The 27,168-nt window shown below is 37.7% G+C and overlaps 1 protein-coding gene across 8 annotated transcripts in view; it reads left to right on the top strand.

Annotated features, from left to right (window-relative positions):
* Positions 1-27,168, top strand: part of RBMS3 (RNA binding motif, single stranded interacting protein 3) — a 900,805-nt gene that overhangs the window by 411,168 nt on the left and 462,469 nt on the right. For 5 of the 8 annotated variants that reach the window (XM_012732119.1, XM_004692264.2, XM_012732120.1 and 2 more), the window contains one exon: positions 1,984-2,153. In XM_012732119.1, coding sequence (XP_012587573.1) covers positions 1,984-2,153 — 170 coding nt within the window. Of the gene's footprint in view, positions 1-1,980; positions 2,154-27,168 lie in introns of all 8 variants that reach the window. The other 3 variants (XM_004692262.2, XM_004692259.2, XM_012732122.1) reach the window with 1 other exon arrangement.

Raw genomic sequence — 27,168 nt, 5'->3', positions numbered from 1 at the left:
AGAATTTTTAGGTCAAGAGAATAATGTTATGCTAACCAAGAATTTTGACACAGATTTATACAGTATTCTGAAGGGCAATGGATATTATTGTATTTAAATATTGGAAATAGTAAGTAGTCTGTGTAATTCATCTTAGAATAATATATGTCTTAAATTGGGAAATGCTGAAGAAATGGATGAGAAAAATGTTGATTTCAGAGAGACAGTTGAGGGCTCTAAGATTTGATCCTGTCCTATGAACTCAGCCTTCCTGGGCCTTAGACAAGCTGCCATGCACACTCCTGACCAACTCATGTTTGCATTTGACCATCCTGTCTTATTACTCTTCTCCCTGTCCATGCCTCACCCTTCATACAAGCAAAGGATGAGCGAAAGGAGACCAGATAGGAATCGTGAATTCCTTTCTACTTAGGCAGCTCACACTAGGGGAATGATGGGAATTTAGAAGGTGGTAGAAGGTTTTCAGATTTAGGAACAGAGGAAACAGCCACCAAGGTTTTTCACATGGAGGTTGGAAGATGACAGCACTGAAAGAAATAGGGCAATACATTTTTCATGATATAGCCTAAGTATTAATAAAGCACCTAGTTCTTGTAAGTACACACCACTTTCGCCTTATAAATCAGCTAAGGAGTCTTCATATTAGACTTTGAATCTTGAGTTTGCCCTGCTGGAATCTTCAATCTGTTCATTGTGCTCTGGTAACACTCCAAGTGATGACTGAAAGAATCTGGGAAAGTTATACAGACTAATATTACTGGCAAGACGGATATGAACCACAGATACTTTCATTATTATCATTACATGTTTTGTTGTTGCTAAATTTCATTATGTTGTTACTAGTTTCCAGGTACCATTTTGTTTGTATTCACTCATTGGACTTTTGGAAATACCCTGTCACATAGGAGAGATCTGTTTTTATCTCCCTCATATTAATCGGGATATTGAGTTTCACAGAAGAGCTACCTGAATATAGAGAAGCATAATGAATGAATGTCAGCTACTTCTGGCGATAATTCCAAAGGCTGCGACCTTACATATTACAAGTTGGATGGGTTATTTCATTATTTATTATTTGTCACATATTAGTGTGACAGATTACAGCAGTGTTCTCTTTTGGGGAAGTTACCCCCACAATCTGCCCCAAGGAAACACATGTAAGTATTTGGAGACATTTTTGGTCATCAACCCTGTGGAATGGCTACTCCTAAAACTTGATAGCTGAAGAGACAGGATGCTTCTACCATTCTACAGAGAGCAGGACAGTCCTCCAAACAAGAAAATTTCATGTCCAAGGTGTCATGGGTACCTGGTTGAGTCCTTAGATTACAGTATTTTTAAGTTAGTCTTGACTGTAGGGAGAAGATGGTGACTCAGTCTTTTAAACAAGGTATCCAGAAGGTTTGGGATTAGAGGCATAGATAAAATAGATTCATTTTGTCACTTGTTCATTCCTAGTATCATTATACAATGCTTTCTGCATATCAGGAATTGTCATGTAGAGTAATGGTGAAAAAAACAAGTATGAGGAAGTTTTGTGGGAGAATGAAAGGGAACAAAGGAATAGAAGCAAATCAATGATACATGACTGTTCAAGGTGAGCTGGCGGAGAACTTTATTGTGAAGAGTGAATTGTTTTCTTTAATTCTAGGAGAGAGTTATCATGCTGCTGGATAAGTCTAAGGAAACTCAGTGTAGAAAGGGACAACCTCAAGTCTTGTGCTACTTTCAGGAACATCTGGTCATTTCTTTTTATCCCATGTATGGCTAACTTAATGCTGATTCAAGTACAGGGCTGGGTGGTTGGGGGAGGAGTAAACTTTCTTGAAAATAACAAAGCATAGAGACAGCACATATAAATACAGGTGTGCATGTGTGTCTTGCAAACATCAGGGAGTTTGCATTGCTTTCAGGTTGTGCTGCTGGCCTGTGAGTAGGTGCTGGCTTTGTTTTTCCAGTAACAGCCTTTTCTGTTTCCAGCAGTCCTATGCACCAGCTCCCCACCCCATGGCTCCTCCCAGTCCCAGCACAAACAGCAGCAGCAACAACAGCAGCAACAACAGCAGCGGGGAACAGTTGAGTAAAACCAACCTGTACATTCGAGGCCTTCCACCGGGCACCACAGACCAAGACCTAATCAAGCTGTGTCAACCGTAAGTGCTCCTCTGCTCTCTGCATCGTTTCTAAACCATGTGTCCACCCAAATGGGCTCAGTCTCACATGGGACTAGGGGTCTCAGTGAGGAACACTGTTACCATAGCAATGGGGCTGAAATTTGAGCTCTTCATTTCACTTATTTGTTGTGGGACTCTCAACAAGTTCCTGAGAATACACAAGAGCTCTGTAGACATGCATGGAGTGACCAAAAGTATAATGAGCAAGTATTAAGTTGAGCTCTCAAACTGTGTGGCTGGTGATTCATCACTGGTGAATCTCATGAAAGAAACTGCTCTTTTTGGGGGGGAGGAAAAGGGGGTAGGGATGGGGGAAATTTCAAACATACAGAAGTATCCCTTTCAGGATCATTATTTCTTGGCTTAAGTTGCTTTTGGCCAGTTGTTGCTAAATGCTCAGTTTGGACCAGATAATTGCAGAATTTTCAAGTCAGTCTTCTAGTTCCCTTAAAAATGTCCATTTTCAACTCTAAGGAAACTCTTTTCCACCAGATCAACAATTGTATTTACTAAGTAGATCTGTATTTGCTAGAAAACATGGTGGTGATTAAATTCCCTTCCAAAATGTATTCACTATTCTGTTATCTACCATATTTATGTTATTAACTTAATTCTGTGCAAATAAATGAACCATATTTAAGGTTAGCTTCCATATAAAATTAATAATGTGTAATGACTTAAGCATCTTACGTATATCTATATTTTTAGATTACTGCATGATTATTTTTGAGTAATATCAGTATAGCTATTTGTCATTTCATTTTGCCTTAGCTGGTTATTTTTAAATCATGAGAAATTATTAGTCAATTGTTCTTTTTTTTGCAAAACTTTTACAGAAAGTTTGAAAGTACATTTATTTTGCAAATTTCCAAACCTTTAAAATACTGAAAAAAGGAAAAAAAAGCAAAAGCATTTATTTGCCTTTGTTCTAGATTTTTAAGATCAAGAGTAAATCTTTCTTCCTTTCTCTCTCTCTCTCCCTTTCTTTCTCTCTCTCTCTTCTTTCATCAATCTATCTACCTACCTACCTATATACAGACCTCTCTATACACACGCAGACATTGTCAGATAAACCAAATATATAACCAGCTGTCAAGAAAATATGTGGATTAGAATGAGGCTGACCTATTGCTGTTGGCTACCTATATTTGCATAAGTGGTAAGACAAAATCATAAAAAGACCCATTTAAAATTAGCTGCTTTAAAAAGAAATGTGCCAGGATTAAGACATATAAAAATATGCTATATTTTGATTTATAAAATGTTGAGATTGACAACTGGAAGCTAAACAATTCAACTTTTTTTCTGTTATGAGAATAATCTAAACTCTATTAAAAAAAAAAGTAGAGTCTTGGAAAATTTGAAAGATTATGGGCTTTATGTCAGAAGTTTCAGATCAGTTACCTTACTTAATATGCTGGTGTGAAAAAGGATACCTCTTATATTGATAATTATATGAATCTCAGCCATAAAAGTCAAGGTATTAGTGATTTTGGTCAAAGTCTCTTATCTTGTTTTATATCTTTACACAGCTGGTTGAGCTACAGATTGCAGTTTACTAGCTATGGGATAGAGCCCAGACATCTGCATTTCTAATAGAGCTTTTGTTTGTGTTGATGCTACTATAAACTGCTTTGTGACCTCAGACAAAGGACTTTTCTCTTGCTAACTGGTTCTCATGTCTAAAATGATGTGTTGGAACTCAATAATCATGTTAACTCATGTGACCCATGCCTGGAGATGCATTTGGTAGACCATTATAGATCTGAAGAATCTTAGATTCTCTCTGATAGCATTAGTATTGTATGGTTACAGAGGAAAATTTCCTCTATCTCTGGATTCTTAGGCAGATCAACAGTCAAATTGATATCAGTTTTGTTAGGACAAAAAACAAATTTAATTATATATGTATCAAAAATAAGCATGGTTTTAGATCCTAAAGTCAATGGTTCTCTGTCTCTCACTGTCTAACTATATATATATATATATATATATATATACATATATATATATGTATGTGTGTGTGTATATGTATATGCATATGTGCATGTGTATGTATATGTATATGTATGTCTATACACACATACTTATACACATATAGGTATATGTGTGTGTGTGTGTGTTCATATAGTTGAATGAAAATATAATTTAACTAAGAAATGGGTTAGGGGCCAAGCACGGCAGCAGAGAGGAGTGAAAACAAGGTGATTTGATTATAAAGAATTGTATTGCATGTTTACCCAGCTATATAAATAATTTTCTGATGTAGAAAGTCTATTTTTATTGAAATCTAAATTTTAGGTAATATCCACATTTTTTTTAAAGTTTTCTTTATTTATGCATAAAGAACTGAGGTACAAGCCAGAGGTGCAGGTGTGGTGAGAGGATTCACCAGAGACAGAGTGGGGAGAGTGGGGAGCAGAGCAGGCTGATCAGTGAAGTGCATTGTTGAGGGGAGCAGCAGGTGAGACAGGAGAGGTCTGCTGTGCCATGTGGATCACCTCCTAGCAGGGAATGGAACTCCCACTGAAGCAACTGTGACCAGCTTGCAGTGATACAACCTAACCCTTTGCACCACCAGGGAGGGCCTGATATCCAGGATTTTTCTTATCCTAGGTTAAGGAATGGTTGAGGGAGTGGTAAAAATCTCTCACAAACCTATGGAGACTTAATTGACTTCAGCTCAAAACTGAAATTCCAAAGTGAATCTTGGAATTATCTTGGGGAGAGTTATCCTTCTGTTTCTTTGAGTTATCACTATTTTACATTAACAGTCTTATAATAGATTGAATATTTTTTCACTTCCATTACTCACTCATGGACTTCAGTTTCACCAAGAAAAGATACTCTTTGTAGGTTTAGATGAATTTGCCATCAGGATCCATTTGCCATGTTTATTTCCTATGAAATTATAAAAACTTTAAAAATTAATATTTCCTTACATTATAGGAAATGTAATATTTGCTAATATACATAGTAATAATATAATAGAAAACAGAGACATTCAAAAAGACATAGACTTATCAAATTATTTGGTATTATAATACAATATCCATGTTAATAGTAATGAAGAGAAAGAAAAAGATATTAAAGAAATTACATTGTTTCTCAATCTATAATCTGCACACGAATTTTTATTAAGGGGTTCCATTCACATTTATCATCAAAACTCCTGTTTGGATTATACTAAAATCGAAGAAGAAAAGACTGAAGAACAATAGAAATAAAGAATGGTTTTACTTTGTGGGAAATATGTATAGTTACACCTACATTTTGGATGAATTCATTCCATAGTTTGTCTTGTAGGAAATGCTATAAAGACTTTGTAATGTCTGTAGCTTAGGACATTTCAAGGAACTTTATGGTGTTCTTCATCACAACTTATTTACAGACACCTGTAGAATGCCAAATCGTGAGCTTATGATTTGAGAGTAAGTAAACCTAGACAAAGACCTTGCTTCAGACTTTAGACCAACTAAGGAAAATCTTCTTCTTTTGATTACATAATCATATGATTTGATATACAATTTTAACTGTTGATGTTGCAACAGGAACTTTGTTGCCATTTTGCTGCCAGAGCATAATGAAGAGCACAGCGTTAGCGGGATTGATTTGCAAGACAACTGCTTCTTGAGTAGAAATCCTTTTACTAAAGTTGAATTTATTGAGAACATACAGGCTATAAAAACTGATCGTGTGACAATAGTATGAGGAATAGGGTTTAGAGGGTGGGGTTGTAATGGGGGAACAATGATTTATGAGGAACAGAGAAGAGGACATGATAACCACACATTCAGTGACATTTGTATCAGCCCAGTATGATTTTATCCCAGGCAGAGTTATCCTGAGACCACCATGAAGCTAATCACATAATCAGGTCACCAGCAGCCTAAGCGTCCCCAGGCCTGGTGATATGAGCTAGACTTTTAGATAGAAGGAAGGAAAGCTCTGCTGTGATTTGCAAATAGCAAATAGGTCACACTTGCCATGAGTGACCACTTAGTAGCTAGCTCATAGAGACCCATGTACAGGTACAAAAATGAAAGGGGCGTGTTATTGTTTGGAATGTGGGAATAGGCCTCCTTAGGGTGAAGAATATAGCATCATTGCAGAAATCAGAAAGAACAATTGGCCTAACTAAGTGTGGAATGAAAAGAAGAGAATTCCAGGCAGAAGGAACTTTACTTGTTTTGTACTAGTGACAGTGACAGGGGCTGAACAAGGCCATTGTGGGTGAAGCAAAGGGAGGGCAGTAAGGTAGAGAGTCAAGTGAGCTGAAAGGCTGAAGAGGGCTCGTTGTCCTTGTAGCTCTTGTTAAGAAATTTGGTGTACCCTGAGAGAAATGCAGGATAACATTAATTTTCATAAACAAGAAAGGTGACAGTCAGATTTTTTTTTTAAGATAATTTCAACTACAGAGTGGAAATTAGAGCCACAGTGTAATAAATAATCAGAGTGGGAACAGTTGAAAAGCAAATTGGAGGAAGATTAATTTATGGTTAGTGAAGAGACTGTGAGAATTAATAATTGTAGTGGTGGAATAATTATGTGTGGTGAAAGATGTCTCTTTTTTTATGTGCATTAATTTTTCCATTAAATTGCAAGGACTTGAGAGACAATTAACCAAATATACTACAAAGGAAAGAGTGAAATAGCACAGAATAGGACACAGATCACTTAAGTTTTTAGTTAATCTCTTTCTCATCCCTAGTTATGAATGGGTCTTCAACATACAACTAAACATTTAATTACTGCAGTGTTAACGCTGTTAAGAAAATATAATGAAAATAAAAGTATTTTAGATGATAAAAGTGTGTTCAAGGCGTGGGGTTATCAGTTGGTACCTCTGGATATAATACATAGATTTTACCCTTTAAGTTTATGTCAAGGAGATAGAAGTGGGGAAAGATATTTGTCTTAATAAAGAGGGAGATTGATGGCCCTCCCTGGTGGTGCAGCGGGTTAAAGCACTGCACTGAGAAGCTAAAGCCACTTCTGCATGAGTTCGATTCCCGCCTGCCCCGGAGGTGACCACATGGTGTGGCAGACCTCTCCTGACCCACCCGCTGCTCCCCTCAGCAGTGTGCTTCGTCGATCTGCCTGTTCTGCTCCCCACTCTCTCTGGTGAGGCCTCTCACTGCCCCTGAGCCTCTAGCCTGTACCCCGGTTCTGTATGTACAAATAAATAAATCTTTAAAAAAATAAATAAAGAGGGAGATTGAACATTGTAATGTTTTATACCAAATAAAATTTGGATGGTACGATGATGTCCCATGTGTTACGCTGTAATGGCTCCATCAGAGAAACTGGTAACTTCTACTTTATGATGGTAATTACTTTTTAAAAATAAAATATATCACATATTTACCATAATGGACATAATTTAAAAATGGAAAGAAATTCATCAGTGTGTTTGTATTTTTCATATCTATTGTACCTTGTATTTAGCATCCTCATAAAGAACATATATATATGAGAGACAGAGTGGGGAACAAAATATGCAGATCTACTGCTGAGGGGAGCAGCAGCAGGTGAGACAGGAGAGTTCTGCTGAGCCATGGGGTCACTTCCCTGGCTGGGGATTAAACTCAGGTCCTGGAAGTGATCACCACCAGGGAAGCCCATAAGGTGTACATTTTATTTAAGGTTTGAAAAATCCCCTCTTAGAGATTGTTCCTCCTGTGGAAGTTATAGTGTCAATGACAACTTATGCAAGTACAGTGAATTTTCTTCTGTTATAAAGTAAACATGTTTCTGCTAGGGCCACTTGGAGCAGAATGAAGGAAAAGGAGGGAAAGTCCTGGGGAGGCATATATCCATTTTCAGTCCTCACCGGAACACCAGGAAGTCAGGTGCCCTGCCCTTCATTCTCTTCTGTAAACGTTCTTCTTGCTCAAACTATGACACCCTCACCTTGCTCTCTTTAAAAATGAAGCTATAAATGTCACTTTAACATTTAACAAGAGAGGAGAAACACCCTCTGTGAAAAGTCCGGGGAACACGGTGGGAGTGTTTGTGCTCCAGAGCTGAGGTTCTGCCCAAGTTAATCTCCTGACTTCCCCCCAACCCTGTCGGATGCTTCTTTTTGCTGTGAGCTGAAGGCAGAATAGTAAGAACAGACTCAAGTGCCATCCGGGCCCCCGAGGGCAGAGTCCATTATACATGGTGTCTGACAGTTTTGACAAATGCACCGACACAATCAAACCTTTTATCAATTTAAGAGTAACCTTGTCACAGTAATCTGTCAAACTGTTCAGACACAACTAAAGGAAAACAAGTCAGCATGGACTCCAGAGTAACTGAGTAAATAAGAAAAATGTGACTGGGAATTTTTTGAGCTCTTTCTTATTGTGTCATCGAAGATTTAGAAGTTCTTTCTAATAAGAGCAGAGAAAAATTTATTAGTAGCTTTCTTCTGCAAGTGAGACTCAAATTAGGCCTAGGCTTTTGAGGGACCATAAATCTGTAGGGTGGCAGGTGTGAATAGGAAGTGAATTTGAAGATCTTTGAACCCTGCCTTTGTGGAATTTAAGTGAAAGGATACCTTAAAGGCTCATACTGGAGGTCTGAGTTCATTAGGTCCACATACATCTGACCCTTGGCAACATATATTAATTTAGTTTTAGGTGCAATTATATTTGCTTAATTTTGGTATATTAGCATATAGTCATTATTCCCTAAGAAATTGTTGTATATATAACTATTAACATTTAATTGTGAGTGTTGAGATGAATTTTCTGATAACAAATTGAGATTTTTAAATTAGAAACATGGAAAATCAAGCCCCAGAAAAATTCTCTAAATGTGTTTAAAAGAATTTCCTTGGAAGGATCTTGTTTTCCTTCATAGTTAGCCAGCTACCGAATCTTAAAAATTAATCCACAAAACAAAAAAAAATTATCCACACTCACACTATTTTGGAGTTTCCTGGAAATTATGGTCTCACTGATTCAATGACCATTGATTATTGCTTTCTTTCCATTAAATGAAGAAGATTCAAATGAATGTCCATTTTTCAAGTCTATTTATTAAAATTTCTGATAGATGATAATACATAGTCCTGTTCATTCTTAAGACAGAGACAAGAAAAATAGAAGTGAAACCATGAGTATATCCTTTAACTTAGGCTGTGTTGATGGTAGCCCCAAAAACCTGGGTTGGCAAAAGGCATGGGCAAAAATCCCTAAGTAAGCCTGGTTCTGGAGCTCTGAGAAAAGTTAAATTTTAGACAGATATCTTGATCAGTGCTGGAAATTTGAAGGGAGTTGGTGCTTTAGGGCAGGACTCTGGCCAGTTCAGATAGCATCTTGGTTAAATACCTACTGGTATTTTAATTGCCAAATTCAGCTGAGCTTTTTAGTTCTTATTTCATTTGATTTCTGTTACTTGATACCATTGATCTCTTTTTTATTCTCGAAACCATCTTTCTCCTTAAACTTTCTCTGAGTCTTTGGTGATTATGTCTTTCCACAATTTATTTTCCACTGCCTACTTCTTGAATATTTTGTTTGTTTTTCAGAGTTGGGATCTATTCCCATTTCTCAATCTGCCTCTTTAAATAACTTCAGTAGTTTTAGTGCTTATTTGGGTATAGGGTCCTTCGGATACACTTTTAGTCTTGGATCCAATCTTATTATCTTTTGGATAATGCCAAATTTGTGTCCCAAGATCTGTAAAACTGATCCAATACAAGCGTTTTCTAGTCTTGTTCCTTTTTCACTTTCTTTGTGAATGGCACCATACCCTATCTAGTTTACCAAATGAAGACAGAATCTTAAGGTCTTCCCTTGCCCCAACCTAGAAATAGTTCCCAAGTTACAAAAATTTCAACTACCTGCTCTTTGTGGTTTTCTTCACTACCACAGTGATTTACTAATCTATTTAAACTTATTGTGGGATATTATCTATATATCAAACACTGCAGATATCTTTAGTACTATTAATTCTCTGAATTGAATGTGTATTCTAATGAAGAGAGACAATATATTAAGAAATAATTAAATAAAATGTCAGGAAAGGAGGAGAAAATGACAAGAAAATGAGGTTAATGACCAGGACGCTACTAAAGTAGCCTTATTGGAGGTGAGATCTCAGTTCCAAGAAGGACCCAAATATGACATTTAGGAAGAAGAGCATTATAGACAGATATAAGCACTTATACAAAATCCCATGGTGCTAATAAACTTTGTTTACTCTGGGAATATAAATGTCATAATAGAAAAATAATAAGTAAGGGGAGGTAGAAATGTTAAGAGATGAAGTATTAAAGGAATCCCCTGCCGTGTAAGATTTTTGTTATCCAGAGTGTGACGACTGGATTTTATCCTAATTATTATTATTATTTTTTAAGATTTATTTATTTATTCATATAGAACTGGGGTACAGGCCAGAGATGTGGAGGGTGAGAGGATTCACCAGAGACAGAGTGGGGAGCAGAACAGGCAGATCAACGAAGTACACTGCTGAGGGGAGCAGCGGGCGGGTCAGGAGATGTCTGCCACGCCATGTGGTCACCTCCAGGGCAGGCGGGAATCGAACTCATGAGGAAGTGGCTTTTAGATTCTCAGTGCGGTGCTTTAACCCGCTGTGCCACCAGGGAGGGCCTATCCTAATTATTTTTATTCTATGAATTTATGCATTTAAATTTTTAGAAAAGTCATTTTAACTCTAAAAAGAATTAACACAGGCAAATGATCAAGAAGGCCATTGTGCAGTCCATGAAGGAAGTGGTGTTGACTTGGTTTAAAGTCAGAGTTATAGAGGAGATTAGATGTGATTAATTCAGGATGTGTTTTGGAGATAACTTTGAGAGAAATACTGATAAAATTGGATATGGCAGAAAGATTAAAGAAAAGATAAATTAGATCGAATTCATCAGTTATTGGCTTTACCATTTAGATGTAGAATCATTTAATAAAATGAGAGGGATTATTTGATGGAATAATTTTGGGTGAAGAGAAATGAAGAGTTTGCTTCAGTCTTGTTATTTTTGAAATCTAATTAGACATCTAAAATTAAACACAAGATGGCAGTTTGAAACAGAACTAGTTTCCAAGAAGAAGTTAGATTTAAAGATAGGGAATGGAGTCATAATCATTTATAGTAGCATTTAAATACACAGTATAGATAACATAAAGTATATCACCTAATTCATGCTAGACATTATTATAAGCATTTTAAATGTTCATATTACTCATTTATACCTCATGGTGATTCCATTTTATAGATGAAAAGTGAATGACACATAGACTTTCCCAAGAGGGCTTAGGTCTAAGTGTCATCTCTTTAACCATGATGCATGCAGAGGGGGGAGACAGAGCAGGGAAAGAAAAGTGGTCACGCAGACAATGTTCCAAGATTCTGAGAGGAGAAGAAACTCAATAAAGGAGTATTAAAAGGAACAGCTTATGTGCTAAAGGAAAGTCAAGAAAGTGGAGAATGATACAGAAAGTGGGAGAAGAAATTAGCCTAATAAGACAGAATGATTAAGTTTGCAGAATACTATTGAGAAGTAAAAGAATGTACCAATAGCAAATTATTGGTTTGGCAGTTTCAAGGACACAGGCAAGCTTGACCAGGTCAGATTTTGTAGAGGGCTAAAAACTGAAAGTCATTTGGTTGGCTCTTTCATGTTACAACCTATCAGTCCTTCCAAGTGAAAACTGCTATCTCTCCCTTGGGCCCCTACTATATGTAAACTGTCTTTTTTCTTACCCTCAGTCTTCTAGTTCTCTCTTTTTCTCTCCTCCCTCTCACTCTCCCTTCGAAGCTCTCCCCTTTCTCCCTGCTTCCTCCCATCCTTCTCCCTTGTCTTTAATTCTGCTTTCTTGTCCTAACTGTACGCTTTTAAGCACAATAGATTTGCTTCATTCATTTCTGCACCACTAGTGGTTTTCATAGTCTCAGGTTTTTAAGTGGTACCTGATAAATATTTAATTACTGAATAGAGCTTGGATCCTTAAGTGATATAAAAATGTTTCGATTGAACTTACATCACAACACTTTTTCCAGAGTGAACTTTGAGAGCATAGTGGGAGCTACAGAGACCTAGATTTTATCTTCAATGCTGCTTTCAAAGTTGTACTTCTAGAGCAAAAGAAGAAAATATGAAATTCTTTTATTGCGTGGGTCCCAAGGAGAGTTAGGGAGAGAAGCCTCAGGATAACTTGAGTCACATGTATTTAAGGAACCAAGTAAAGATCAATACTTTGCTTACTCACTAGATACTGCTGCAGAGACAGGAAATAACCATTTGTTCTTGCCTGAGCCATCAAATTTAGACTGTCAAACAGATCCCAGTGTGCCACTAACTGCTAATTCTATACCAAATTCAGAATAATTGGGGATCATTGAATGGTGTTTGCTGAAAGTTCTTTTGGCTCTGGAATTTTCCTATTATTTTTTCCCTTGCAATCTATGACTTTTGGAGGCAAAAACTTAAGAGACTATTGTTGAAAAAACACACAAACCATATTTGTATTTTGGCATATTAAAATTGACAGTTTTTAATTTGAAAGAAAGCAAAAGTATCATATTTATTGTTATTACAATAAATTACAAATTATGGTTCCAAATTATTCTTTAAAACTTTTAGAAATATACTCTTCTTGTATATTTCTTGTTTTTCATAATCAAATTTATTGTATCACTAACATTGTGGTGATTCTTAACAAATGAATGTTTTATTTGACCCAGTACATTTTCCTCTTACAATTCTGTTAAGAGATGTGTTTTAGTTTTTAAACAAATATTTTGAAGGACAAAATAAGTGCACTCAGTGTAAGTACAGAGTTTGAGAAGTTTGACAAATATATGCACCTGTGTATGAAACATTTGCATCATTCCCAAACCTTCTTAAAAATGTAATTTAAATTTAAAATGTCACAATTTAAAGTTTTTCTACTTACAAAGAAGAATACAGTGTGATTCCACCTTAGTATCAACAGCGATTTTTGAGTCAGCATTGAGTTCTCATTAACCACTTTCAAGATGCGGAAGCTTCGAAAAAGCTTTTGCCCTTCTGCACTATTTGTGCCTGGTATGTATTAAAATTTGAGTCAGTTTCAGTTCTTGTGAATCACTTATGCAATGCACAAACTCTTTATTCTGTATTGTCATCCATAGTTACATATAGCAGGAGTAAATTAAGTGGGGCTTACCTGTAATTTTAAGGGTTCTGTATTCAAGCAAAGCACTTACTTTCATTTTTACATTATTCCTGTCTTATTTATGTCTATGTAAATGTGAATCCTTGTATTACCTTCTAGCACTGAGTATTATTATTGCTATCCATTGTGTAATGATATTTTTCACACTATAAATATCCACATTATCAGGATAAATACATATAATTTAGGTTACATCTAAAAGAAGAAGATTAAAATAGAGCACAAAAACAAATTGAAAACCACTTACAATTTTATTGCATAAGTATGGCATAATAATATGCTTACAAAATAAAATGAATGTTTTTGAATTAGAGTTGCCAAGTATTTTTAGCTTTCAAATATAATAAGGTGGTTTAAAACATATTTAGTAATCATAGTTGGTGTGTGTAAATTAACGGTTTCCTGATATCACTTAGATTTTACTGTTGAGTTTAGTTTCAGTTTATATTACATCTTACCAATTACATGCTCTTACAAATATATATAAATATTTCCCCACTGCTTCTGTCAAACAGTTAAAGTGTATTTTATTAGATACTCGTATTTAACCAATTACTTTAAATTTAGGATCAGGGAAGCAGATGTTTAAATGATATCAATTATGGAAATATTTGTAATTATATACATTCAAATCCATTTCACATTTGATTTAGGTTGATGTCCTTCTTGGAAAGCAGAGCTAACCTGTAATACCTATTCTCTGTAACAATAGCGTTATTTTCTTAACACCTTTATGAGGACCATTCTGGCTTCAATTCTCAGATCTTTCCTTTATTAGCCCTATGTCCTTGGACATGTCGCTCTAGTTCCCTGTTCCTTTATTCCTCTTTCTGTGAAATGGCTATATTAATTTCACCACCTTTTTAGGGTTAAGAGAATGAAATGAATTAAAAGAATTACATACTCAGAAAGCGGTTACATAAGGACTGGTGTGAGCATCCAGGGGATAGTCTGCTTATGGGAAATTTCCCAATGCAAACTGGAAATAATTTGCTCCCAATCTGAACATTTTGTGTGACATTGACATTGTGTATCATTTTATTTAAATGGCTTCTCTATACTGTAAATCAGACCCAACTCCCCCAAGCCCTTCAGCTCTTGTGTTCTATGATTCTTTACTTCCAGATTTTATTTATGTAAACACAATCACCCTCATTATCCAGGACACAGACCCTGGATAGGTTTTTGGTATAAGCTTTTTCCAAGGCGCTGTGCCTTCTATTGATTTGTTACCTGCAAAACGGAGCCTTGCTGATTCTTGCACAGGAATCTTGGGAAAGCAACCAAGTTTAAGATTAGAATTGACCTGGTTTCACCGATTCTTGCTTCGACATCCCAGGGCAAGTCAGAGATATAACCTGTAGCTGGTCTACGTGTCTCAACACAGAATGATGGCACCATCACAGGGTGCACTCAGCGCTCCGTACAATTAATTCAATGCTTTATTGGCTAAAGTGTCCTGAGGATACATTTATGACCACAGACTAGAAAAAGGCCATGAGTAGTTCAAGTAAGAACTGGTATTGAGGTTATCAGAAAACTGTACAAGGTTCTTCCAATTTCAAAGTGTGTAAAAGGATTCATCTTGCACTAATAATGAATGGCACTTCTGTGAGAGAGGATGAAGGTGTATTTCCAGGGAACACTTTTATGTCAGGGTCATTTTGTCTGAGTGGATAGTAATCTGCTGTGAGCTCTCCATACAGTCAGTTCTTGGTTCTCTGTCATGGACTGCGACTCAATTTTCTCTAAGTCTAGAGCAAAGGGTGGGGTTTATTAGGTGCCAGCCTCACACTCATTCTGTGGGATGTGAAGACACTCATATCTGTTGGATGTTTGAATTCTAGTGTACAGAACTGTGATAAGAGTGAGAGCTGACATTTTAATGAATCCTTACTACCTGTTTTTGTTACAAACACTTTTGCAGGTACATTGACACATTCTTTCTGTCTTGCCTGAGATTTTCAGGCTTCTGCATGGAAGTCTCCACCTGTGAACCCCTCATTCTGGGCAAACCATGATTCTCCTTTCAAGTATTATTCATTCCATTCCTAACTTCTACACCCCTGTCCTTTTGGCAGGTAAGGGAGCTGAGTCTCAGAAATTAAATCCTTTTTTGAGGTAGCATTGCTACTGACATAGCCTAAAAGTAGTTGAAGAGGAACACAATCCTTGCTGGAAACTACTCTCTTTATCTACCTGGGTTTAACTACTAGCATAAACATGTGAGTTGCTAATCCATAACTTTTCCAGCAAAACTTGGTATAGAATTTAGGTATACCGTGTTCGATCTCTGGCCAGGGAGGTGACCCACATGGCACAGAGACATCTCTTGTCTCACCCGCTGCTCCCCTCAGCAATGTATGTTGTAGATCTGCCTGTTCTGCTCCCCACTCTTTCTTTGGTGAATCCTCTCACTGCCCCTGCACCTCTGGTCTGTACCCAAATTCTATATGCATAAATAAATAAATCATTAAAAAAGTTGGGTATACCAATTCCCTGGTGATGTAGGGAAATGAAGAAAAATTATTTCTATACCATTTCTTGGGGACACCAAATCGTATTGTGATCTCCAGCCTCAGAAACACCTGTCAGTGGGCCCAAAGGAATGACTGCTGAGCTACTGTAAGAAAGTAATTATTTGCAAAATTTTGCCCAAACAACATACCTATAATATGAAGGATTCGTGGCTCCTTGAATAGTAATTGCTTAGACAGGAGAGTAGAGTGTCTAGTTTGGGAAATGGACACTTCATTTAAAATGTGTTCTGTTAATGTTCTTTCTTCTTCTTCTTCTTTTTAAAGAACATGGGCAAACCCTTCAGATAAAATACTCAAAAATGTGAATTTGTGGTGATCAGGGTGATAGGAATGCCCTTTGATACAGTTTACTCACTTGCAACACTCACTTTCTGCCTAATCTGCCAGATGTTGAGTAGTCTAATAATTCTCAGGCTTTCAGAGTTAGAAAAGCAGTAAAATAACAAAAAAGGGGCATAGTCAGCATGGTGTTGCCAGATTTTAATTGTATTAAGCTTAGTAATAAGCCAAATAGCTTCTATCCATTATTACTAGCACATAGACAGGGTAGTGGGATAGACTCTTGCCAGCCTTTTGCCCAAACTTCATTTCAGTACAAAAAAAGCCATCACCTTGGTGGAAGACGAGAGCATTAAACTTTAGCTTAACATATTTACAAAATATTTTTTGTTGCCAAAAATCCATCCACCACCTGATCCCATCTCACACACATGTTTTCAGTGTCAGTGTATCCCGTGAGATGCTGTGTTCATCACAATACTGGGTAGGGCTCAGTTTCCCCCTGGCTCCAGAGTTTCATTCTGTACCACAGCCCTGGAGAATGCCATTTTTTTTAATCCATGTGTTAACAGAAATCAGCACAACGTTGTTTTTCACGTTCACTCACCCGAGTTTTCAGGATGAGCTGAGAGGCGTCAAGGGACCCAGTTTCCTTTGCAAGTGGCTAGATGGAAGCTACTGAGTAGCTTGGCACCTGCCAGGTGTGCCCAGAGGCAGGGAGAGTCTCCGTCCTGGGTGCCCCCTACCTGCCCAGCGTGCCTGACCAGCCCACAAGGAGCAGCTGGAGCAGGTGGAGTTGTGTGTGAGAGCCATGCACAGGGACTGGGAAAAGTGAGTAGGGCTGTGGCAGACAGTGGCCAGATGTTATGACCTCCCAGGCTCCTGTGTTAAGAAAAATGCTAGTGTGTTATTTCCAGTTCTCTGAGGCTCCTGTTTCTGCTAATGAGCAGTATGGACTGCAGAATGAAGTGGCCTTACTTAGTTGGTACACGCTGAGTGGTACCTAGATTTTGTGATAGTAGCTTCACCTAAATCCAAAGTCCTGTATTACTTTTGTGTGGAGTCTGATTTTTAAAACAGTAAAATTTCTGCATGCTTAGTATTCATCCTTTATTCCTGAGTGCCTTGTTCAGAGAGATGACTTTGGGACCTAACGAAAGGTCAGTGCACTAAGCCTAATCCATGATGATAAATAGAAAGCTACCGGACCCGCAAATTATATTATGAAGAAATGGAAAGCATTTATACAGTGTGCCAAGAATTGTGTGGTTGAAATTGGAGATCTGTCGTTAGTTTTCTAATACCAGCCCTGAGACCAGTACCCAGAACCAGATAGTTGAAATGGTGTAGATAATAATGAAGAAGGTGAAATGGGAGATAACTTATATATGATATTGTCTTAGGAACTTCTGAAAATCAGTGACAGTTCCCTTTTTCAGTCTTTTAAACATCAAAGCAATAAGGTGGTTGTTTGGGATATCAGAAGAGGGTGTCCAGACACAAATCTATCATCATTTTAATCTCTCCCCAATATTGAATTGAACTGCATTCTGTGTTAACCATTGTGGCAGCAGTCTTCTGCTTAGGAGATATTTTTGCTTTCTCTCTCTCTCTCTCTCTCTCTTTTTTTTTTCCCCCAGGTGTTCAAGCATATCAAGCATGGTAGGGTTTTACCCCAAAACTCTTCAGGAAGAAAGGTATTGCTTTCCTCCCCACACTCTCTTTAGATCAGAAGTGTATGGCAATATGCCATTTCATTCAAGCCTTCTTTGTCTCTTTTGAGATGGATAATAGACAGATATGCATTTGTTCCTTATCAGCCATCATGATTGTAAATAATCAACTGTTTTTCAGAAACATTTCTCCCTACAAGTCTGCAAGCAGACCATAATTACTTTGCGACAGTATATCTTATATGAATGATGTGGATAAATCATGGTATAACTCACTTAAATGCAATTTACTGATCTCCTTTGTTTACTCTGAAAAAGGAAAGAAAAAACACTTTAATTGCATAGTTAGTGTAACGAGGACATTTTGGACAAACAATGACAAATTTGGCTGTGATGAGTCTTTCAGAGATGTCTTCTGGTTCCAGATGTATTTATTGAAGCTTACTGGATGTCAAGGTATACTTTTAGCATGACATCAGATACAAGGATTTTCCTCTATAAAGAGTTGATAGCCTTTATGCCATGTACAATATTTAGCTTCTGGATAAGAAATTCCTCTGAGATGAACCTCAACTGATTTATTTATTTTTGAAGATATATTTGTTTATGCATACACAACTGGGGTACAGGTCAGAGGTGCAGGAGGGTGAGAGGATTCACCAGAGTCAGATTGAGGAGCAGAAGAGGCAGATCTACTGAAACAACACTGCTGAGGGGAGGAGCAGCAGGTCAGGAGAGGTCTGCTGCCCCATGTGGGTCACCTCCTTGTTGGGAATTGAACTCATGCTTCAGTGGCTGCAGATAGCTTTCAAATTTCTTAAAATTTCTGGAATAAAGGATCTCTGTGATTCCAAATGTCAACATAATGATTCATTAAGTTTTCCTGGCATTTAGAATGTCCATAAGCCAGCATTAGTGATATAATTGATGTGTAAACTTTAAGTATTATTTGGTATATTTTATGCAAAGTATTGAAACTAGTTCAGGACAGCTGGAGAGAAGTAAGAATTTCAGCTGTTGAATCAAAGGAAGTGGTAGTCACTAATGTCCTACCAAATTATTTGACCTTTATTTGCTTGATTTTATGGAAAGGCCCTAAGTTAGAGTTTAAGAAAAAAAAAAAAAAAGGTAATACATGCATAATGAAATTAAGACATATAATGGCTTTGTCTTTCTCAAGTAACTTAAGCCATATATTTTAGAGAAGGGATTAAGTACAACCGGTGTTCTTAATTAGGGCTGCAAGGAGTCACTAAAATATTTGCAACATTTTGAAAGAACATTTACTGGAGGGGCATTGAAATTTATAAAGCCTGAAATTGTTTTAAAAATCAGTATATACTTGAATGGATGCTTGGATTTACAGAAGCTCTTTGCATGCAATCTTGCTATTGATATGTATATAAGTGACATACAATTTACATATTCATGGTGTTCACTCTGAAAGCTTTGAATTACTATTGTTTCCTTTACCTGCTAAGACAGAAGCCTTCAGGACAAGCTCAGCTGTTTCAGGGACACCAGATTTAGCTAATCTCAAATGTTTGACTTCTAACCCATTTGGAAGAGATGGTTTATTATGTGGCATTTGCTTTCTGGTCATTTTCTTGGGAATGTTTTTACTCCACTCAGGCAAAGAAAGCTCAGTCTTCAGACCTCCACAGGCAGTAGATATCACTGGACTGGGTTTTAGAATTGCTCTGTACCTCTGGGTTGGCACAGCCTGGTGAAATTGTTGAACTGCTGCATTTCAGACATGGTGCCAACTGCATGGCCAGATGCCAACATTGCTATTTGGCAACAAGCGACCAGACAAGCAGCTGGTTATTGCGGAGCATCTGAGCGGTGTGCTTGGGACTATGACTCTGGTGCCAGATCCTCCAAGCCAGTTAGCAACTGAGCCCTTGAGGCTTTTTCTGGCTCTTTTCCCTTTTCTCTGCCTGATGGGTTTGGCCCTGGCAAGGGTGGTCTCCAGCAGGTTGTCCTGACTGTGTCCTGTACTATCGTGTTGGGCTGGAGTAGGATGCTTTCAGGCCCCCTAAAGCTAGGAGAACACTTGGCAGCTGTGACTGACCCTGGGGGGCACTGGCCAGAACGTGCTTTCACTGGAGCCTGGCTACAAGAGGGCACAATCAATGCATGCTGCTGGCATTGCGCTCTAGCCAGGGCGGAAAAGTGACAGCCTGCTGGCATCTGCCTGTGGCCCTGCTGGTGTCTTGCACTATCTTTGTGAACAGTGCTAAGACTGAAGGGCCTGGTGAGCAAACTTGTCAAGAGGAAATGGGCAGGAGAAAGCAAGGGAGAAAACTGGCCCAGGAGATACACTCAACCAACTTGCATAACGGACGATCGCAGTGGGTGAGCTTGATGCTTCTAAAGTGGAAAAAAACCTCCCTTCTTAGCACTGTAGCTCCCTTTTCTTTACTAGAAGTTCTGGAGCTATAGACTAGTTTGAGTTAGGCTTTGGAAGGGAAGGAACACAGCTTTTTAGGAGCCCTGTCTCCCTGTAGATGTTTCCCTCCTGGGGTCTGGCACTGTCTGCCAAGTTTGCTGCAGCTGCTGATGAATTTAAACTGAGTTAGCAGGAGCTGGGCACAGCTATTTGGAAAGCACTCATCCTCTGCTTTTGTTAGAGTGGGGTGGGGGGGAAGGAGCTCTGGTGAGATGATTTCTCCACTTCTGTCTAACAGACCCCATTGTACAGATTTTAGCACTGCACCCCACTTGATTTGCTGGAACTTAGAGAGCTATTGAGAAGGGTTCAAAATGGAGTCTGATAATTTGAAAATTGCCATCGGGTAATTCTCAGCCTCTTTCAAAAGATGCCTGTAATTTCTCCCAGGGAAGTTGAAGTATACTACAATGGTAGATCTATTAAAAATATTGGCACAGAGGAACAAGGATGCTATTGTGTTTCATTGCCAGGATTCCCGCCTTACCACACAGGACAAGTACTGACAGGATACTTTCTATGAAACTTGCCTTTTAGCCTAATACTTGATCACTTTCAGGAAAGAGGTATATACCATGCAGGTCTACTATTCAATGTAGGTGCAGTAAATAGAAAGGCAAGATAGATTTAATGTTTTGTGCAACCATATATGTCTGTCGGGTTTGTCTTTATTTATTTTTATCAAGTACACCAGTACTGTACTTACTTGATCATTTATCCAAGAAACATTCTTTTTCTAAGCCACTACATGGCTTAATCTGTGGAGCTGTGTGAGTCACAGATAAAGCCAGCTCACGCAGTATGTGGAAATATCTGTTTATCAGTTTAACGAATAATTGTTTAACTCAAAAATAATTTGATGATATTAGACCTGGTATATTCTTATTTAGAGACATTTTTCAATGATCAAAATAACACTGGAGTGTTTGGCATTTTTGTTTATGAAGCTATAGTTAGCGCCTCTCTGGTGGTGCGAGGTACTAAGTCTCAGTGCAGCACGAGTTTGGTCCGTGGTCAGGGAGGTGACCCACACGGCAACTGCAGACCTCTCCTGCTGCTCTCCTCAGCAGTTTATTTCTGTCATTCTGCTTGTTCTTATCCCCACTCTGTCTCTGGTGAGTCTTCTCATCCCACACCCCAGCACCTCAAATTACTCCCTGGCACTTGCATGCATAATTAAATAAAATCAAACTTTTTTTGTCTTTTTTCCCCAATCATCTCCTTTCTAGCCTACCTGTGACCTCCACTCTCCATCACCAGGTCAGTTACATTGCATCACCAATTTCATATCCTCTCTCCAATATTCACAAAATCATGTCCACAGCATGCATCAGTACCCCCATTGTACCCCATATGTTGCTTACCACACTCACCCTCTTGTGTTCTAGTTCATCTTTGCCTGTTCATCTCGCGTGCTCTACTGGGAGCTCGCCGAAGGCAAAACTGTTCCTTACCCATGGTGGTAGGCATTTGGACTTTAGTGAAATTAAATTACATTGTGAAATGAAATTATCACTATTTACAGCAAGAACTATTTTTAGTTTACAAATGTAGGACAGCTGATTCTTATTATTTTCAGTTGTTATTTTGATAATATCACCACAGAAACTGAATTAGCTAATGCTGAGCCAGACTCATGTACAGAAGTAAGTTTCTGTGAATCAGAACATTTTCAACAAGCTATTAATATATAACCTTGTGGTATGTGTGTTTCTGTTTAAAGACACCTATATATATATATATTAATTCATTAATATTGAATTCCTAGCCAAAGGCACTCTATCTTATGCCTAAACAAAGGTAACCTAACACACACATTTTCTCAGTAAGGCACCATGCAAAATCCAGAAATAGAAAATTAAAGCCACCAGATTCATAAAATAGTATTTAATAAGAGTTTATTGTATGTAGAAGAACAGTTCACAAGCTGGGGTCTTTCAAATTCAAACCTGACATGAAATTTAGAGACTTAATGTTACATGCAGGCTTTTAAAGTGAAAAAGGAAGTTGTTTAACCTTTACAATGATTGGTTATTATAACAGGACTCCAACTGGCAGGGAATTAGTTAAAAGTGATTTTCTGATATCAGTAATAATAATTGTTTCTTTTACTATTATCAGAGGTATTTATAAGAGATCACCTAAGATGAGTTTCCATGATCTTCATGAAATAAGCTAGATTTTGTTTGCTTATGTGGCTTACATGGTTTTGTCTGCTTGGGGAATTTACAAGCCTAGACCTCACTTTATTTGTTTTATTAACATATTGTAGCTTTCTTTCACTTAGGAACACTAGAAAGCACTTTAGCCCTGTGCTAGGGAGTCATTTGAAACAGCAAAAGCACCCCCTCCCCCCATTAAAGAGAAGATACAAAAATATGACACTAAACATACTGTGTGCGGTATTTACACTCACAGAATAAGCTGGGGCATTGCTTTGTTTAACTTGAGCTCGGAATGTTCCTGAGCAACTCAGGTCTTGCACCTCATAGTTCTCTCTGCAAATGACCAGAAAACCAGTGGTTATATTGATTTGGGGGATTATAAATAAATAGTAATAGGTAGTTGAATTCACAAATACAGAATCTGTGAATGATCATCAGTTATATTGCATATCTCTAGTGTTTAACATGATTGCTTCTGATTTATTTAATCTAAACTGGGTATGTGGTGAAAGAGAATTAGAAAATTTAGTTGCTCTGCTGTATTTAATAAATACTTGTTTGGAATTTTCCATTTAAAGTAAATTTTATTTTAAAATGAGATAGCATCCAAAGCACTCCTAATTTATCGTGCTTAATTTAGAAAAGAAAAAAAAATGAGGCCATTTAAAAACATATGTTTTCCAAGATCTTCCACACCCCCTATAATTTGCTGTAATCTAGAAGTTAAGGCAAGATTAACTAAAAACTAAATATTGGATGCATAAAGGCACATCTTTAGCACCGATATCTGCGCAATGGATTTCCGGTAGCCGCGATAAGCTTGAGTTGGAGTAGGATATAGTTATGCATATATTATTAATGATAATTCACTCTAGGGAACTTCCCTCTGCAATTTATCCAATACACGATGTACCACTGGATATAGTGCATGTATCTTTTTATTCATCCTATGTGGGATTAAGAATGGTACCAGAGGATACATTTATAAAGACTCACAGGAAAGTAATGACCATTTTCACAGTAATAGATTTTTTTCCTAATAGAAAGAAATGGATATTGTACTTCCAAGACATTATTCAAGTATGTGTGCCTGAGTATTTGAGGAAACTAAACTAATAATAATAGACTCTACATCTTAAAATAAATATGTTCAATTAAAGAAGCAAGTGTTTGTGTATGGATGGTGGTATGAAAAGCATATAGGTCATTGAACTAATTCTCACACAGGGTGATGAACATAAAATAGAGTAGTAAAGATATAAGCAGAATGAGAACATGTAAAAGTATTTTCTGAGCTGGGCTTTGCTTTATGATGGGGCTGAAAGAAATGCAGAAGCAGCACTATGAGCTGGAACATCCAGTGGGTGTTCAGAACCACAGCCAGCCCAGACTCACGCCAGGAGTCGCTCGCCTCCCTCTAACCGGAAACCCTTGAGTAACTTTCAGGCTTCATCTTTCTCCGCCTCCTCAAGCAATTGGTTGTGAAGTGCAGTCCTGCCTATTCTCCTGCGTTTGTTCTTAGCTCTTCATCTTCCCATGGTGACTTCCATCAAGGCTTCTGCTGTCTCACTGCAAAGGCTTCTATGTGTTCTTGCAGTTGAACTTCATGTGACAGTTGGTATCAGCCTCACTATATGTGACCCCCTTAAGGCCACTTAGAAGCCCAGAGCCCTGCAAGTGTGCCCGCCATCCTCTTGTGGCACACAGACCATTCCTGATCACCTTGATTCCTCATTCTCTCGTCCATCTCACCCCTTACTGCCTTTCAGCTTGTACTTTCTATTTCGGCATCAATAAATACACCTCGGTCCCTGTGATGACCATGCTATCTTCTGTTTTTCGGTTTTATACCTACTGCTGCCTCTGCCTGGGATAATCTCTCATCCCTTCATCTTATTAGGTTGTTCCTATGCACCTGTTCAGGTCATTCTACATGCCCGTTCCTCTAGGAAGGCCTTCCAGATTCTTCTCACATTAGAGGCCCATCTGAAATTTTCATGTAGTATCCTGCGCATAGTTTATATCAAATTAATCACTAATACAATAATATTTTAAATTGTAGGTTCTCTTCCTACTGGACCATAAGCTCCTTGTAGAACAAACTATATCTTACTCATTGTAAATTAAATGAGAACAATACCTATTCCACAGGTTAGTGGAAAACTTTGGTGGAATTATAGTGCTAAAAGTAGATGCACAAACAGAGATGAACTTATGTTTACTGTGTATTTATACATGCATGCTTCTTGGTTATTCACAGTTAACTCTTTATATATAAATAGCCTAAAAGAAGTACCAAGCACACTATATATATATATTGCTTTACCTAGAACAATATACAGATTTTATGTAATCTCTTTTAAAATCCCAATGGCCTTCTTCAAAAAGAGAAAATGGGTCAAAAGTCATAAAAGATATTTGAAACCACAAAAGACCCTTACGGGTCTATATATCAGTCCTGAGAAAAAAGCCCGGGGATGGAGGTAATGGGCTTCCATGGTGGCACAAGGGGTTAAGTCTCAGCACTATATTTCAGTAGATCCACCTGTTTCCTCCCACTCTGTCTCTAGTGAATCTTCTCACTCCCCTGCACCTCTGGGCTACACCTCAGCTTTTATATATAAAAATAAATAAATCTTAAATAAGTGAAATATCACCTTCTATTTGTGAACATAACTTACACAAAAGATGAAAAGCAACAAGGGGTGGAGAGGATATAGAGAGAAAGGAAGACATTTGTACTGTTGGGATTGTAAATTAGCTCAGCGATTATGGAAAGTAATATGAAGATTATGAACATGAAGATTATGTAAAAAGTGGAAAGAAATTCCATAGATTCAGTTATTCCACTTCTGGTTATTTACCTGAAAAATACAAAAACACTCATTTGAAGAGGTATTTGTACCCTCAAGCGTTTTTGTTTTTGTTTTTGTTTTTTTGCAATGCTATTTCAGTTGGCAGTAACTGAGACTAGTCTAAGTACCCATCAACCAACAAAGGCATAAAGATGTGGTATGTATACACATTGGACTACTATTTAATTACTAAAAAATGAAATCCTGCCATTTGCAACAATACAGGTGGGCCTAAAGAGAATTATACTTACTGAGTTAAATAAGACAGAGAAAGAAAACACCTTATTGTTAGAGGGAAGTTGAGGGGAATCCCAAGAATCTCTAAATTTGCATGCTTCTAAACAGATACTGCTATCTAAAGCATAAAGACAAAGCCTATTCTTAGAGTATAAGATCTTCAATGGAAAAGAGCTTTAATAAAATTGGTGTGCAATAGAGAGAACAGAAGAAAGGATAATAGTTTCCAAAAACACACTCAAGGTTCCCCATCCCCTTGTGGGTAAATGCCCACCCAAACAGATTTGATCCAAAGTGGGGTCACTGTTTCCCAAAGCTTGCCACAAGTTTAAGGCATCTTCTGATAGGGAAATTATAGGAAAAGGGAAGGAAAGAGCAAAATCAAAATGTTAAGTCAAGACAGAGGCTGCCATTGTCAGTGTCCCCACGGGTCTGTTCCCATGTCTCTTCCAAGCATCTTTTTCCATGTCACTCCAAGTTCCCTGTGCAAGGCCAAAGCCAGGAAGCAAGTGGGGCTTCTTCATATGTCTCTCTTCTTCATGTGTCTCCTCCAAATCTTTCTTGCTAGCCTCCTTTCCTAAATCCTCTCATAAGTCCCCCAAGATACCCCTTGCCACTCAGCTATGTCCTTCATGAGGTGTAAAGGGGGACATGGAATCTCCCCTTTTTTGGATTACATTGTTTCACTAATATTGTCATATAGTAGAAAGAGAAAAACAAACAGAATAATTTTTATAGTTATCCCTAAATCATATACAATGCTGCAAACTAATGTTACCTCAATTAAAAATAGCAAATTACCAGTGTCTTTCTGGAGTACTTAGATGGAAGGTGAGTTAATCAGGATGAATATCAGCACCATTCCATTAGCTAAGCATAGCATTTAACTTTTCCTATAAAATTAGGGCTATGTGTTCTTTTATTCAATTCTACCTAAAATTTTTCTGTGTAAGCAATTAAGTTCCTCATTGCATCATGATGTGAGTGAGCCTGGAGTAAACAATTAGCCATCAGGAGATAGTTCTCTGGCTCTGTTATCTTAGGTTAAATAGACTGGCTCCGATAAAGGAGCTTTTGGGATGAGTAGATCAGAATTTGCAAGTCATTTGCTCCATCAGTGAGTGTGTTACTTAGATTGCATTACATCCAGGGCATTATCCAAAGTCCATGCACACACATATATGCACCATCTTTTCTAATTCAGGGAAGTTAATTGACAAGGTTGGTTTGCTTGAATTTGATGCTTCGTCCACTGCTTTCTATCAGCCCACTCCTCCCCACTCCCCATGGTTTTATAATCCAGTAGCACATGCTATCATGCATAGCTATTAGTGGAGAGCCTACTTCTCATCAGGAGTGCCATCAGGTAGAACTTTTCTGGATTTAGAGAACTTGATTTGCATTCCCTTTTGTCCTACTACCAGCGGGACAATAACATATGCAAAAAGTGTTCATCTAAAAAAAAACATTATTTATTATCTACCTGATTAGGATGACATAAAGACAAATTATAGCTTAGAAACTGGCCTCTGTTTCCTAGGCATAGGGGCTTATCATCAACAGAAATACTCATTCCATCAGTTTTTACTTCTTTTGCAAGCTCTTACAAAAGGCCAGTTTGGTTA

The sequence above is a fragment of the Condylura cristata genome, unplaced genomic scaffold, assembly GCF_000260355.1.
Source record: "Condylura cristata isolate star-nosed mole 26May11 unplaced genomic scaffold, ConCri1.0 scaffold00033, whole genome shotgun sequence".
Classification (NCBI taxonomy): Eukaryota; Metazoa; Chordata; class Mammalia; order Eulipotyphla; family Talpidae; genus Condylura; species Condylura cristata.
The sequence above is the reverse complement of the archived record's forward strand: the minus strand, read 5'-3'. Positions and strand labels throughout refer to the sequence as shown.